Source organism: Ambystoma mexicanum, chromosome 10, assembly GCF_040938575.1.
Source record: "Ambystoma mexicanum isolate Mex_15411 chromosome 10, UKY_AmexF1_1, whole genome shotgun sequence".
Taxonomy (NCBI): Eukaryota; Metazoa; Chordata; class Amphibia; order Caudata; family Ambystomatidae; genus Ambystoma; species Ambystoma mexicanum.
In genome coordinates, this window is record NC_090932.1 from 514,372,485 (window position 1) to 514,389,761 (window position 17,277).

The 17,277-nt window shown below is 45.1% G+C and overlaps 1 protein-coding gene across 2 annotated transcripts in view; it reads right to left on the bottom strand.

Moving 5' to 3' along the window:
• Nucleotides 1–17,277, bottom strand: part of SRPRB (SRP receptor subunit beta) — a 197,597-nt gene that overhangs the window by 39,349 nt on the left and 140,971 nt on the right. For both annotated transcript variants that reach the window (XM_069618061.1, XM_069618060.1), the window contains one exon: nucleotides 8,429–8,511. In XM_069618061.1, the coding sequence (XP_069474162.1) occupies nucleotides 8,429–8,511 (83 nt within the window). The remainder of the gene's footprint in view (nucleotides 1–8,428; nucleotides 8,512–17,277) is intronic.

A 17,277-nucleotide genomic window follows, 5' to 3' on the forward strand; every position in this document is an offset into this window, starting at 1 on the left:
CTGCAGCTGGCATCCAGGGCAGACCCTGAACAGCTTTCCGGGCGTCGAGCTTCCCTTCTCCTGGGCCATCTCCGAGACCGGGCCTGAGAAGCTTCTGGAGTCCTCCGAAGTGTAGCTCGACGAAATCTTCACCCTTGAGGGGCACAGATGAATCCGACACGGGTCCCCGTTGATCGGATGTAGGATCGGTGGAGCTTGAGGCTCTTTTGACCGAAAGAATCGAAGTTTTTTGTAAAAAGCGCGAAAAAATAGCACTAACGCTCGAGAGCAATAGCACGAGGATCCCAACACATGAACGTGCGGTAAAAATCTGAAGATGGCTGCCAGAGGCGGTGCTTAGGTAGAGGGCAGTCATTGGCTGTGGTCAGTATGACGCAGAGACCAGTGATTGGTTATTACTACGAAAGACAGATCAGAAACGAAACTGATACTGGTTTTTTCTTTACCGAGGATTCCCAGCCTGACGACGGGGAATATTCATGAGCATGTGAATCCATGCCAGACCCCATGCTGGAGAAGGATAGGTTCAGTTGCAGGAAAGTCAGAGTTCCAGAGGATCTCTTCACACAAGTATTAGCTTCAGAATTAGTTCAACAGGTACAGGGACTTCACGGGAGGGTCCCTATATGCGTTCCAGCATTATACCTCGGTGAATGGTATGGGCAAACTACCAACCACACTAATCACCCACACAGCCTCACAGGATGCACACAGGACTTAAGGCAAGTATGACCCAAGCCAACAGAAAAGAAGAGCTTCTGGGTGGCTGCCTTCAGGATGCAGCAGCACAGGATCCAGTCCTTGGGTTCTTGGTCTGAAGACTGAAGAAAAGGACACTGAAGGAAAACTGGCAGCAGTCATCAACAGGGGAGGCTAACAAAGGATTCATCTCAGGTTCTCATGGCTCTGTTGATCTGGCACCCTTTTACAGAAGTCTGATGAAGAACGAATATCGCTGGTTGGATTCTCTTCACTCTCTCGGTCCTGCACTCTGGTGAGGGGAGGGATTCAAATATTGTCTCTGGATATCCAGCAGGAGTCTACCAAAGTTTCGGATGGAATCGGTCTTCAGAAGACCATGCACTGCACACTGGCATGAGGTCCCAGGGTATTCGTGTTTTGCAGCCCAGCAAGGTCACAGCACGCAAGACTAGGGGATCTCACAGCATCTGGGTAGGAGTCGTCGCATTTGGGAACACCAGGTGGCTTGGCAGGAAGGGTTACATCAGGCTCTGGTTAATCAGCAGGCTCTCTGGTTGCTGGAAATGGTTACAGACGTCCTTTCTTCATCGTCCTCTTTGTATTTGGTTCCAGTGGTCGACTTGTCAGCAACTTCCAGGGATTGAAGTATTCATCAGGAACTGCACAACTTCTGAAAACTCTCCCGGGGAATACAAAGCATTCCCACCGGAGACAAAACTTCCACTGAGGTTTTTCCTGCCTAGAATGGCAGACGAACACCTCAGGAACAACAAACAAATGACAAATGGCGAAAGAAGGAGCCCACCATTCTAGCAGAATGGTGGCCCTCCTGTGCATTACCACAGCTCATTTGACAGCCTGCCAGTAACTAAAAATCATAAAAGTAGTTTCACTGCCACCAGCCATTCAAGTAAACATGAAACTTTAACAAAAAGGGGATACACTGTATCCCCCAACACTCCACATAAGGTAGGGTGTGCTGGCTCACTAAAATAAATGTAAAGGGCAATGTGAATCCCACTTTACTTCTTGGGAACAGTAGTTCACCCAAGATATGATAAGCGAAATGACAAAGGGAAACAAAGGTACAACGCAGCCTAAGCCCAAAAGTTGCAAGGAACTATAAATCCAAATGCACACTATGTAGAGAAATAAAATGGCCACCCATAAACACACTAGGTGAGGTGGAAAACAATTCCCACTCACCTAGGGACATGGTACAATAATTACCAAGTCCAAGCAAAAAGTTCAGGGGTTTACACAGGTCAGGAAGATTGTTCACATTTATGAAAATCTTACCCAAAAGTACGTAAAGCCTTTTTGCATTACTTACCTTTGTGACAGAGCGGCCTGCCACAAAGAACCGCACCAATTCAGAGTGGTTCTAAGGGTCTTCATGATGGCTGTAGATGCTACTGCTTTGCAGGGTCTACCGGCTCTTTAGGAAAGGTGGCGTTAGGGCCATTCCGCTCTACTTTGTCTACCCCAGCATTGTCCCAGTCACCCCAACCCATTAGTGGCTATTTGATCAGTGACCACGAGCTGTCGGTTTCTGACTTATTCCATTTAGGGGCGTCCCTAAGCAATGTCTGACTAGCTCCATAGGGGTCTTCTAGGCTTTCCCTAACCCAGCACGCTTAGTAATTTTAGGGAGGTCGGAATTGTGCCTTCTCCCGCCCAGTGTATCATTCACTTCTCTCGTACCTGCCCGTTCACTAAACTGTTCTCTTCAGTGTTCTCTTCCCATCACGTCAATTGCCCTATGATCTCTCACTCCGGCTCCACCCTTTGAACTTCCTTCTTTTCTTACTCCTGTTCTTACCATCTGTTGTAGCGCCAACTACCCCTCTACCTCCATTATCTTAGACTCCCTCCCACCCCACTTCCTTGTCTATTGCTATTCTTTTAAAATTCTGTCTCTTTACGCTGATAGTTACTCCTAGTAACCCACTGTCACACTTACTATTCTGTTGCCTCTACTATTTCTACTCCATACTTAACCTGTGCTATTGCCCTATAATACAACTCTACTGCTTCTTCTCACCAACGCTCCCTACCTAATCCACTACCACTCACTAAGACTTAGTACAGACGACTACCACCTCCTACACCCACCATATATAATATAGATTATACCCCTCTACTACTCTCAACTACCACCTCCTTCGCTATCGCCCTGCTACTCTTACTCTATCTCTACTCGACACACTCCACTCACAAATACTCCACAGAACCCCACTCTTAAATAGCTCCCGCACGCCTCCTCTTGCCTCTCAGACGGATAGGAGTTTATCCTCATCCAAATTACCCACACTAAAGCATTGACACACACGTGAGTGGGATTAAATACCCCTGTCCCCACCGAGCACTGGCCACTTATCCTATCCAATAAGGTACCATCTTGGAGGGGTGTGACCGGAAGGGTTTTCCGAGGCTTCATTGTGTTAGTAGGCCTGCACCCCGTTCTCAAGATATTCTGCATCTGGAGCAGTGCTGAAGGGCCAGACCTGTGCTGCTATGGACAGCCATCATTTCCAAAGCCAAATCCCACTTCTCCTACTGTGATCCTAGAGGAACCTTGCCAGTACTTCCACCCTTGGACTAGTGGGTTCAACAAGTCCTGACACCTGCACGAAAAGCCAACTGTTAGAAGCTGTTGATAGAGCTCTGGAACCAACCTGTGGGCTGTTAAGCAAAACAGAGGGGGGTCTGGGAAACTACCACCACAAACACAGCCCATTGACTTGTTTTTGGGTGAATTGCCCCTGGGAGAGTCTCAACCAAGTCTTTAGCTCACTATTCTTTTCACAGAGAAGAAATGTCCCTGCATATCAGTCTTTGTCCTGCACAGGGGCAATCCAGCACCGAAATGCTAGGCAATTCTCCTCTGAACAAGAGTACCACAGCAACCCCATACACGTGTTTCAACCTAGTTGGGCATCATCAGTGAGGTGAAGCTGTGCCTCTCTAAGAGCAGTGAGCAAGGGGTCCACGTCTGGATTCCCCTGGTAATTTAGGGTGAGACCCAAAGTTACTTGGTATGCAAAACAGAGGGGGGTCTGGGAAACTCTCTACCAGCACGAACACAGCCCATTGACTTGTTCTTGGGTGGATTGCGCCTGGGAGAGTCTCATCCAAGAGTCTGTGGGCTGTTAAGCCTCTTCAAAAGCCTCGCCACTGAACCAATAGCCCCTTGAACTTCAACAGGGTATTGTTGCCTACGACTCCCATCCCGTTGTTGATCCACTACTGAATGAAGAGGGCCCTTCCTGTAATTGGTTCTTCTGCACAATCATGAGTCTCACCTGCAGATTGCTTGAAAGGGGATTTTCATTGCTGCAATGGTCTGCCGTGTCCTGAGGTGCTTTACATCATGGGACCCACCGTTACTGCGGTCCAAAGCCCAGAACCAGTCTCTTTCCAGACCCAATCCTGATGCAAATTTCAGTCATTGCACGTGCCACCCCTGGACCTCTGTAGACTGGACCAATGGTAGATGTTATGTCCCCAGCGATTCAGAGTGCCCCAGGGGTTGTCACACTCAGAACGTTGGACTAAAGGGCAAGGTGGTTCATACCTGTATTTATGCCCCCCTGTCTTAGGTATTGTGTGTGTGCAAAGTTCACTACCTTACACTCTTACGTGACTGATCAGTGGATTTCTAGCCAAGGATCCAACTTCCCTAGTGTTAACACTAGTGTATTGGGATTGAGTGTACCCCTGAAAACATTACCTGCCCAACATCTTCAAAAAGGTGACTTTAAAGTCTATCCTTTTGCTAACCTATTTGCTTCGCCAAAGCTTGTGCAGTGGAGCTCTTCAGACTGCCTACCCCAGTCTCAGGTACTTAAATGGAACTCTAGCTCGCTTGAGGTACTCTGCCTACTTAACTGAAGTATTAGGACTGCTGGCGCTAGGTGTCTGCCTTATATTTTAGACAGACCGGGTATATGGTTGTTGCATTTGTCTTTTCACTTTATTATACTTTCATTGCGTGTGTGTGTAAAAATAGTTGTTGGTGCAATATGCCCTTCTTGAATTTGACCTGCTTAGTGTGTTAAATGTCTAATAAACTAGCATATTTGTGTAGACTACATTCTGTGAATGTTATATGTGTGGTTAACTGTACTTCTATACCTGCCACTAAATTCTGCGTCGCTGCTTAGTCTACTTTAACTTGATAGAGTTTTGTTAAGCGTCAATAACTGTGTTCACTAACTAGGTTGGCCCTCGTATGAACCCTCCCACAGTGTTGGTTCTGAAACTCCATCTCAACAGTAATGATGTTAATAAGACCCCATCTCTTTGGAATATCAGTTGTTAGGTAAGAATTGATGCAGTAACACTGTGTGAGACTACGCAACACTTATGTGCTTGGTATTAGGTAACCCACCTTTTGGTATAGGTCTGTACTACACAAGTTGGTAGTGTAATTGAGAAGCCAGGCCTACCTCAAGAGGGGTAAATGTGAGCTGTTTAGCTGTACAAAGGAAATCCGTAAATACAAGTAGCCAACTAACACTTACACTCAAGGTTTCTGTTCTAAATAGTTATTTAATTATCAATTTTTTATTAAGCGTTCTTTGAAAAGGTAATTCATGTAACAATGTAAATATACTTTAACATTACTTTTCAGAATCAGAACAAGTTTAGTGGATAATCTTTGGATATACTTCTTACACAATTCCTACACCCTGTGGTGATGTCAATTACAAGGACAGTAATTGCATTTATATCTCGCACTAAACTTTGCAGATTCTGAGTTTGCAGAAAGGAAAGGTTTAGGGAAGGAAAAGGTTAAACAGGTTCTCAGTAGAAAGAAGCTAGCGGGTTGTAACCAAAAGTGAGTGCGCTGTTCTCCAAAACCTGAAGGGTGGTCACCTGCAGCCGTGACAACAGAAGGGAGAAGCCCCTAAACTCCCAAACCAAATAAAACAGACAATAAAAAAGGTGTCATCAAATGGCAATGTAACCCCGGATAGTTATGAATAGTGTTTTGAGAGGTCAACAAATGTCCAGAAAAGTATTCAAAGTAGTTTTCCTTCAAAAAGTACTTTTGAATCCAAAAAGAATCTGAGACAGCCGACACGTGTTTCGACCTATGTGGTCATTTTCAAGCCAGTTTGTGCAAAAGGTCTCAGTGCACTTATCTTGAAAGTCTTAACGAGGTGTTTTATCTTTACTCTTCTCATTATTGGATCTCGTACTTGCTAGTCGTTCTAGCTCCTAATGCGCTGCTTATAAAGTTGGTGTGGCTGTAGATCAGCAGCGTTTTATCCCAGAGCCAGAACTTCTGGCTGCTGATGCGTATGCCTCGTGTATGTCAGGCAGAATGGTAATAGCAATCGTGTCAATGGTGATCCAAATCGAACTTTTACAGGGTTCCTGTGGTGTTCCAAAGCTAACATTTACAGGGTTTCAGATAACCAAGTGGCTAACATCCTAGGGAATACTCCTGCGTGGTCTCTGGCATTTGTTGACCTCTCAAAACACTAGTCATAACTATCCAGGGTTACAGCGCCATTTGACAACACCTTTTGTGAGGACAACTAAATCATCCAATTAAATATAGACAAGCCTTTTCCAGCAGTACGTCTAAAACAAGTTACCACCTATGAGTGGCAAACAATATCAAAGTCAGTGGACTAGAAGTCTCTTCAGTGAGCAGTTCTTATATTAAAAGTATTGCACAAAGTTAGAGCATTTGTAGAAAAAGGACTTGTAGGGTCACAAGCTGTTAAGCCGGTGAAAAGGGAGTTGGAATCAACTCTAAAAAGGTAAGTCAATACAATTCCCAACTGAGAAAAAAAAGACAATGAGTCAAGTACCTCAAGCCTAAACACTACCTCTAGTTTGAAGAAGAGTGGCCCAGCTGGATTCTGTCTTGCTTACAGCAATGCAGACCCCATGTTCCTGAGCCTCAGTCATGGGGACAAGAGAGAGGACGCCTGAGGGTCTCCTTCGGCAGTACTTGGGAGGTAGTCGGCAGCCACGGGCTCTTTTCGGTTCAGCAGCAGTTTGCGGTTTCAGCGCTTAGCAAACAGCACCGTCGGGGATCTCAGATACCGGTTGGGCTTCCTTCACTCCTTGGGTCCTGCACTCTGGTGAGGGGACTCAGGATCTGGTCGTCCTGCTTCTTGAGGGTCCTTAGTTTCTGGAGCTTCTAGCTGAATTTGTTACTGCATCAGACGTTTCCCTCTAGTACAGATTACTCCGTTCTTGCAGCAACAAAAAAGTACAGCCAGTCGGGGAATATGGTCCAGTGGAGTTAGTCTCGGGATTAGTTAGTCCCACTAACCCAAGGGGAGAAGTCGTCCCTTCTGGAGCTTCTCTGTCGAAGTGAAAAAGAAGTTTCAGCACTGCAGCAGGGCTTCACCGGGCAATTCAAAGGTCCAGGAGAATGCAGCAAGCTTCATTCACGGTTTCTTCGTCGGGTGTTTCTCCCAGTGGTCAACTCTGCCTCTAGTCGTAAAACCTTCGCGTTTTAAGCAGGTTCCTCCCATTCATGCACATCCTGGGCTATCAGTCACACAGCAGGGTGGCTGTCCTGAAACAGCCAATCAGGACTGGTTGCATTCAGGCATTCCTAGAGACAAAGGACAGGGGAGTTTCGGGACACTCCCTCACATTTGTCCTTCTAGACACACTGGAGCCAGAGGCGGGCTTCAGGGCTGAAGCCCACCCAAGTCAAGACAAAGGGCTCAAACCTGGCTCAATGCACAGAGTAAAACCCAAGGAAAGACCTCAAACAGAAAATTGGTAAACAAAACAAGTCGGGGACATTTTGACAAAATGGTCACCCATGGGTACTATACGGCAGCCGAGGGTTCAGCGCAATGGTAGGAAAAATTAAACCACTGCCACCAGCCATTTAACGTAGGGAGGGTAACATAAAAATGTTACATGAGAATGCAGGATAAGGGGCTACTAGGTAACCCACCATCACTCCAGATAAAATGGGGTGTGTTGGTCATACAAAAGAGAAAAGGTTAGTAAAGTAAAGCAAATTTCACTTTACTATTCTTGGGAACGGTAGTTCACCCAAGAAAAGGTATTTAAACCTTGTGAGAAATCTAGAAGGATTTCTCTGTGACACTGCACTGAAGGTGCAGTGTGTCACCATTCAAAAAGTAGATGCCTATGGAGTTTCTCAGACTCCAAATACAGTGAGAACACAATCCAAATCAGGTCAAAACACAATGAGAGCGAGAAAAAGGTCACACTCGCTCCAGGGTTAAAAAAAGTCCAGAAAAAGAGCTCGGTGTCTCTAAGGTTGAAGGGAATTGGCACAGAAATGAGAATTCTCCCTAACACCAGTTACACTATTCAGCCCCCCCGCCCCCAAGTGTCAAATATATTGTCTCAGACCAAATACAACGCTGTGAGTATGCTAGGCCTTGCAGTCACTGTAACTGGCATAGGCAACACTAAATTATGCCTGGAAAAATAGTCCAACACTAGCACTCCTCTCTACTTGACCAAATAACCCTACAACCGACTTCCCTTTTGAGTGTCATAACTTCTGCATATTCAAGCCAAAGTCTTCTAAACCAGCTTTAGCTAATTAAAATAAATTACACTATACATCTGAATAATAACATATGAAACATACATTTCAGCTCCAAATGTGGTTACAGAGGTAGAGTGCCTCATCATTGTTACAAAGTGCATGATGATTAGACGGTGAAATGGATTCACACGTGTCCTATTTGTATAACTCATTTACCGAGCTGCAGCTTTAAACCGGTCCAGAAATTGCAGTCGCAGACTCTCGTGGCCAGGGAGGTCAATCAGTGTCAGGCTGGTACTCTAGATAGATGAAAAATGTGTTACTTTCAGATTACCTCTCATGCCCAAAGCAAGAAACCTGCATTTATCTGGTAGCCTGCAATATTTTAAAGCATCCTCTACTTTTGGGCGTTCCTAAACTCTTTCCATATTACTAACCTAAATTCAACTAAAAAATGTATTTGAAGAACATCCACTTAAATACGGTATATTCTGTCCGTTTGGATTGATCAGATTTACAGTAACTGAAATCATTCTTTAAAATTCATTGTCCACAACAATTGTTTTAACAAAAATGCATTGCAGTCAGGAACCAGATTTCAGGTTCATTTGCCCCTTCAAAATACAATTTATAAATTGAATAAAGTTTCCACACACAGAGCCAACGACATACTAAATAACATTAAACGGGACAGCCGTAATTAAAATAATATTAGGAAAGTAAACTGTGCAGGATTAAACATTAGCAGTAGTCCTGCAACAACAGGATGCATATTCAGAAATTGGTATCTTTACTGTGATCTGTACATTACCTGGAAAGCTCTGGTTTCATTTGTTGGGGTTAAACGAGGTAAACACTGCAGGATTAGACCCTGTGGTCAAAGATTCTTATGCCACATGCGGACTAGCAATCATTATGCTCGTTTGTTCTTGATGTTAACAAGGGAGAAACAGTTTGCCAATTCTACAACATATAGCGTCATTAAATTCATAAAAATTGTTGATCTTTGCCTGCGTGCAGGATCACAGAATTCTTAATTGTGAACGCTTTAATTTTAGCCAAGTACATATTTTTGTAAAGCCTGCATGGCTTAATTTTCACTTTTCACCAACATAATGCTACACACATCAGAAAACAGATTTGCTTCCGAATGCAACACTTTCCTTAACTGAGGGGTCGAGTCAGGGGATATAAATCGACCAATTGCAAACACAGATTTGGACTATATATTACTATTATATTTTTTCTTTTAGTGCCCCTTATCTTCCATTTCTTGACATTAATATCTGCGAATGGCACCAGTCCCCAACTGCAATTTTATGATAATCTAATCAGTTGGGCTATCGCCCGAAGGGCCTTGGCAGCAATAAATCATACCCTACGCCCGTCTGTCTGGCATCAGCAAGCACGAAGGATATGAAATGTCCCGGTCAAGAAGTTTCTGCACGACGGAGAGAAAAGTCCTCTGTTTGTAACGTATGGACGTGTCTCCATGAAAATGTGCAGGATGCCACTGAATGCAATCATTATCAACAAACCTCTTCTCCTTGACAATATTGTTGTTTCGGCTCGCTTGGTGTTCCACCAATCTATTACTGGCCTTCTGGACTCAGACTTGGTGTTCGATACAGCTACTTATTCCACTGTCCCATACAACACAATAAGGTAATTCCACCACTTTAAATGGCTCTTCCCATATGTGCCTCATATTACTCCAAGGCCATAAAAATGCAGTTGCTCCCCAAACCCAGATGGACGAGTCTGTGGTGACAGTCCTCCGGGTCCGCTTCCAGAAAGGGCATACCCTGACTTGAGTTGGAGTGCTGGCCCATGATGTCAAATCCTGATGCAAAAAGGCTGGGATTGGAATTAGGTCCAACTGTCTCCCTGTAGACTTGTTCCAGGAGCTTGTTAAGTATAACTGCAAAGGCCTCATTTGCAGCTGTGTTAGAGGAACAAATAGTATGCATTCAACTTTCCACCCTAGCAGTCTCTGAAACCACCACCCTGAGGTAGTCAGCTGCTGTGAACCATTATCGATGGAGGCAAAGATATCCACAACCAACTGCTGGGATGGAAAAATTCTCAACTACAGAGTCCCACACGAAGCACAGAAGGGTAAGTCTCTAACAGGGGTGAAGGTTGATTTCAGGTGAAACCTAGATTGAAGAGTGTATTGGTCAATGCCTGAACAGAAGGAGTTGCTTGGTGCTGAGAGGGTGCACAGACGTATGGGTAGAAGTGTATACCCTTAAGGTGAAGAGAGCAGACAACTGTGTTCATCAGCTTTGCAAATACTATTAGAGCAGATTAGAATAAGAAAGGGAGGGCCTTGTATTAAACGTGGCGCCTGCAGATGGAGAACCGAAGGATTCTCCAGTGGGACTCCCACGTGGAGACGTGCATCATTGAGGTCCACAGAGTAAAAACAGTCCTCCACTTGTACCGAGCCCTGTGTCCGTGCAGGCGATGTCGAACTTTTCGTTGGGTAGAAAAAGGTTGATGGTAGAGAGGTCTAGGATTGTCCTCTTGTTGTTGGGCACAGAAAATAGACTGAGTAGAAGCCCTGGCCTCGTTGACCTGGGGAACAACTTCTAAGGCCTCCATGGAGAGGAACAGTTTATCCTCATCCAGAAGAGGAGTGGAACCAATCTGTATGAGAGGTGGAGAGAAGGGAGGGCAGAGAGTAATGGAAATGTGGTAGCCCTTGTAGACTACAGACCGCATCCAAAGGTCCTGGGAGATGGTTTGCCAGTGTGGAAGAAGACGAGAGAGCCTGCAGCCAACTGTTGTTGTGTGGACCTTGCTAGGCGTGTCATTGTTTCTTCTGAGCTGCAGAGGATCATTCCATGTCGTATCTTCTATGGCCACTAGGAGCCCTGTCGGGGTTCAAGGCTTAGTAGCCATGAAAACGACCTCTGTCTGGCATCCTTGGAAAAGGCAGATTGCAGAAGACTCGTCGGTTTGGAGAGCCTCCCTAGAGACTTTGCAGTGTGCACAGACGTTTTCCCCTTGTTTTCCTCGTCCGTAGGTAGATGGAAGAGATCCTGGCCGTCAATTGGTAAAAAGTCCAGTATTCAGTCTTGTACTTCTTGAGAGAATCTGGTAGAAGGCATCCAAGTCACTCTGTACGTCAGCACCTAGTGCTATGCCTCTACTGGAGGTGTCGATGTGGTGTACTGATGCCTCAAGGAGGCTGTGGGCAATAAGCATGGCCTCTATTATGCCAGATTTAAAGGCCTGCAGTTGGAAGGAAAGCCTGGAAATTGCCGATCTCCCGTCAAAACATCTAGTTGGCTGCCACCAGGAGGAGAGCGTCTGTATTAGCCTATCTGAAGTGTAGGGAGGCATTGGTGTATACCTTGGAACCGCATGAATCTAGGCGTCTGTCCTTTTTATTTAATTAGGCTGGCGATGCAGAGCTTTCGTAAGGTGACATGTATTTACCAGCAGGCCATAGTTGAAGCTCAACGCTCCTACTTTTCTGTCCAAATCACACATGCTCTTAACAAGCCTAGAGAACTCTTTAGGATTGTCAAGTCACCATCAATAGTACCTTCCCTACCTAGTAGTACTCCTCCCACCCAGTCTTTGCGTGAAAGATTTAACAGATTCTTATTGAAAAAATGCAGCTCATTCGACAAACTATATCTACATCTGCACCCAGCTCATACGCTCATAGCTCTGCTCCAATAGCAGCCTCTACTAATCCATTCTCCTGGTCTTTCTCTTGTTAGCTCAGATGCCCTAATTCAAACAAAACGGAAGCTTAAGTCAATCTCTCCTTTGGATGCTATACCTCTTACTGTTTTAAAACAAGTAATACCAGATATAGCTCCTTTGGTCTCCATGGCTGTTAACCACTCTTCTCTCTGGTTCTATTGCTGTTCCGCTTAAGTACGCCATGGTGATCCCACTCCTTAAAAAGGAGTCGATTGACCCCTTACTTCCATCGTCCTATTTCTCTGCTTTCCTACCTGATTACGCTATTGGCATCTATACTTATACCTATGCTTAGCTCATTTTTGGATGCACCAGAACTGGCTTAAATAGAATAGCGCAAAAAGATTTTGATTGCCGGGTCTCCGACTGCAGTCGCCCTCTGGACGCCAGATTACTGGCATCCGTCTCTAGGCCTTTATCCACAGCCTGTGCCTATGGCAAAAAATCTGGGTGTTAAAATATTGGCTTTGCTCTCTATGAAGGCACAGGTTAGCTTGGTTTGTCAGCAAGGCCATTTCAAACTTTGCGTTGCGCAAAGTAATTCAGTTTCTTTCTGCTCTGGCCTCACTGATTTTCAGCACATTGCAATGCGCTTTATCTGTCTCAACCAGCCTATCTTTTGGATCGACTACAGGTGCTGCAAAACACTGCAGCACAGACTCTGTTCTTGGGCTCTGCTCTCAGGACCGTGTCACATCAGGACTGCACAGTCTCCGCTGGCTTCCGGTGGCTCGTCAAGTTGAGTCCAAGGAGCTCTGTTTAGTCCACATGGCCTTTAATGGCTAAGGCTAGGACTATTGGCAGCAAATGTTTATTCGCAATGTGCAGGCTCGCCACTCCGTTACCCAGATTTTCGTAGCTCAGTGCCTAGAGTTCGCTGAGCTGGAGTAGCCGGTAGAGCCTTCTCCGTCGCAGGCGTACAAATATGGAGCAAGCTTCCTGTGTATCTTCGAAATACTACTGATCTGCTGATCTGGTCCGTCAATGTTCTCTCAAAACTGTTCTATTTCAGTAATTGTCATTCTCTCTACTTTGTCTTCCGCCTCTTACCGGATCTTCATAGCGGCATGAGGTCCTTGGGTGTAAGCTGCGCCATGTCATCCTTGGGTGTAAGATGCGCCATATAAAAGATTGCATAACATACCCAAACTGACACACATGGCAGGCTTAGCATAGAGCAAAGCAGAGGCTACTACTGCAGTGTGGCTATGGATTAGTGGTGAGGCTCAACTTCTTGGAGGGAGGGGCATTCAGCACGTCTCTAGCTACCCATTGGTCGCTTGCACTGTATGTGGCTTTTGCCAGATTGTTGGCCTCGGCTAAGACATCCTATTGTATCCATAACCCAGATCTGCCTGAATATCTGGGGGATAGCACCTAGGAAATCACCCCAGATTCCTGTTGTGGTTATTCGGAAGTAGGCAGCCCTAGGAATTCCAACAGCCCAAACGTCCTGTCATGGAAGACTTTAGCCGAATGAGGTTAAGACGTCCTCTGCCTCGCTCCATGATAAATCCTTGTTCAGAGCATCAGGAGGGTGCAAGGTCGGAGACACTGGCTGCTGACTAGGGAGCTGGTGGAGCTGTTGGCTGCTCCCGTTTGTTCAGAGGCTGTTTAGGGGCAGGCCCCGGAGGCTGAGTAAGGCCGGATGTTGCTGTAGGCTTAGTTTCCATGTTTGAGACAGGAGTTGGTGGAATGTTTGGAGATCTAGGTTGGTAAGGCATCATCCCACTTATCATGCCCGTAAAATACTCATGCCTTTCGACTTCATGAGGTTTTGAAACCTGTCAAAGAATCTGTACTCTGATATCTGAGGATGGGTGGCTTTCATCTGGGCCAGCTTGGCGTTTAGAGGAGCCACGGCAGGATTTCCAAGGTGACGTAGATGGGACCCAGTAAGGTTATCAGTGCCGAACTGGCCATGCCGTGGAGGTCCATAGAGGTTGTGCCGATGTTGAAGACAGATAAGAAGTGCGCCATTCCTTGAGCTACCAGCCGGAACAGGGCATCAATGACACTTGTGGTACTGTTGATGGCAGAGGCACCAGAGATTTGTGGTCTCCGTCTCTGGGACTGTAGCCAGCTCCCCCATTGAAAAGCTGGCTGGTGATCCTTTGTCAAGGACATGGGGTCCAGACCAGCTACATACGTCGATTTGGGAATAGTGCATACTTGTTCCCTTGGACTTCCCGGCACACTCCTTGGGCACCATTTTGTTTTGGTCTGCCATTTTGTGCGTGCTGAGGCCTGCAGATTTAGGGACACAAGGGCCTTTGTCTACCAATATGGAGCCCTTGGGTTTTGGTGTGGCGACACAAGGGCTATTGCCTACCAATGTGGTGTCCCTGGATTTCATTCGAGACACTCAAGAGGTTTCCTGGTAACAGAGGCAACAGGAGTCTCAAGCGTAGGCTCGGGAGGTAACGGAGTACCCTCAGTGAGGAGCTCACCCCCCTCTGAACTTATTCAGATGCTAGGGTTCAGAGAACCCTAGGGCAGGTGTTAGAAGTTATGGCCTCTGGGCCACCCCGGTTCAGACCAGCCCCTCCCATGTCAATCCCAGGCAAGGAGTACTGCGCCGGATGCCTGAGAAAAGAAGGTATTTACCTCAGTGGCGCGTGGAGCTCTGCAATGCCGATTCAGGATAAACCCCTTGTCCGATTGTGGAGTACTGCCAAAGAGGTCCGTCCATCAGCTAAGATGCTGAGAATGCGCGCAGGAATGGTGGGTCGTGCAGGACGGCCAATTGTTCCAAGAAACCTCAAGCAGCGACTGTGCGTGTCTGAAACCTGGAAGCTGGTGAAGCATGAGGTGAATCCCAGTCATCACTGGCATACAAGGAAGGTATGGCGGTGAAGCTGGAGGTGCAACAGCATAAGTATATTTAGAGAAAAGGGTCGAGAGAAAAACTGAAGCGACCGAAAAAGAAAGCTTTTTGCTGCAGCATTACGTAGAGCATTCAGTCCCTTTGAGGTGTCAAAAGGACTGATGGGCAAGGCCGGTGGGAGGAGTCAGTGTGGGCAGCCTCACCAGCAACTACCAGGAGCTAGTTTTGACTCCTGCAGCAAGTGATGCCATACCAACCTAGCTAAGTGATATTACATGAGTAATATTTGGGAATGTATATTTAGGAGAATAAAGACACACCCAAGGAACATTTAGAGCATATTGGAGAAGGACAAAAGGTTTAGAGTTTACATCTTGTGCAACGTTAGATTTGCTGCGCGTTAAGTACAAGCTCCTGGTTCTCCACAGGTAGCTCCTGCCTTACTGATTATGCCCGATACCCAGGAGCTGCTTTTTACTCTGGGTACAAATCCTAATTTCGATCCCTGTAGGATCATTTTTAGTTTTCAATTTCTTCTTTTCTAACTATTTTTCGTTAACTCCTTAACACCTTTACTTTTATTTATGGCCATTTCTATCTCTGTATTCTTTTTTTTTTTTTAAAAGATAAGCAAAACTTGTACAATATAAAAAAACTTAATTCCACTTTATTTATTTACCCATAAGGTACAGGCTCATGGCATATACAGCCTACATGTGGTTGATTCAGGGAAGATTGAGGGTTACAGTCCGGCGAGTCATACAAAGCGGATTTGTACACATAATCTAAATCAATTTAAAAGTTTACAGTACGAGCACTTTTGACAGTAATGTTTGACAAATATTTAATAAAATTGTACTCATTGTTACATTAAATGGTCATTTTTATATCATTGATATTCATCTCATTTCCAATTTGAATTCTTACTACTAACTCAAATAATCTTCAGCAAATATTTTACTCAGACTCAAATTATGTTTTACATCATACACCAGCGTATAAACGGACAAACAACCACATTCATCCTGTAAGTTATCACATCACTCTGTTTTGTAAAATTAGTAAAAAGTCACCATTGAGAGGCTGCATACTTTTTCAAAATAAACTCGGCCTCTAATAAAAAAGAACCATGAACGATCACAATGGTCTTGTCGAAGTCACCCAAACTATTATACTTTGGATGACTTCGAAAAGACCATTGGCCGTGCCCACTGAATATTATGAGGAAGGCCTTCAGCCATGGCCAGTGACCACAGCCTTTGGCTGTGCCAACTTTATATTTTACAACACTACCAGGACTTCAGCAGTTTAAAACACTACCAAGTCACTTTGTATGGCCAGTGATATTTCACCCCCAACGTCACTGTAAAAACATATTTTAATAACTTTTTTTCTATAACCGCCATTACATTGTAATGTTATGCTGATTCATAACATGCACAGATACCACCCAAGGGCAGTTTCCAGGCACTAGCGTGGCTCTGCAAGAAAGAGGACGGGTTGGATAGTGAGGGAAGAATGATAGGATAGGTCCAGAACTAGGAGAAACTGGCATCTGCGTGTGTTGGCTTGCAGATGGTAGGTTGCGTGCACTGGCTTGCTGTATCCGTATGGGTAAGGTACAATGCCTGGGATGTTTTCTGTGTGGCTATTTGTTGTGTTGGGGTGCGTCTGTGTTTGATGTGTACATTGGCAGGTGTTAATGGTTAACGCACTGGCTTGTTGCATCTGTACGGGTAAGGTCCAGTGTCTGGCTTTATAAGTGTGTGTTGCTTGTGTTGGGTGTGTGTTGGCTAGCCCAGTGGAGGTGTATAGTGTTTGGGTGGTGTGTTCGATGATGTAGACGTGGGGTGTTAGAAGAAATTAGCTACTAGCCAAAGAACTATGTGGATAATGTACACTGTCCTATCTGTTGTGACAAATGACTAATCTCGATAATTTTATCAAAGTGTAACACATACTAAACTAAGAAAAGAGGCCAAATCCCAAAAAAAGTTTGTTTTCGGGGGAGCAATTCTCAAGGAGGGATAAATAAAACGTATGAAGACAGGGGTGCTGAAAAACGGCACTGAGAATTGATTACCCCTCACTTCTACGATCCTAGAGGGAGTTTGAAGCGCTTGTGGTCACACATATAAAGGTCTAGAGATCAACATTTTCACAGGAAGTCAACGGGTACAAAAAGCCGGACGCTCCAGCATACATGAGGTCAAATTTTAATTATATGTAAAACAATTTATAAAACACACAATTTAATACATCTGTGAGGAATAAAAAACACAAAGGCAAATGTGTAATCCTTGCATTAACAGATAAAACAAAGGCTACAAAAGAAAATAGAAAAAGAAAAAGAGAAAGGATGGGTAAATCAATACACCCTATAATCCTATGTAATAATACTACAAACGCCTAAATGTAGACATTTGTTGAGATGTAGAGTGTCGACATGTTTCGGCCAAATGATGGATTGGACATTTTCTCAGGTGTCCAAACAAAGGTAAATATTGTGGCCATC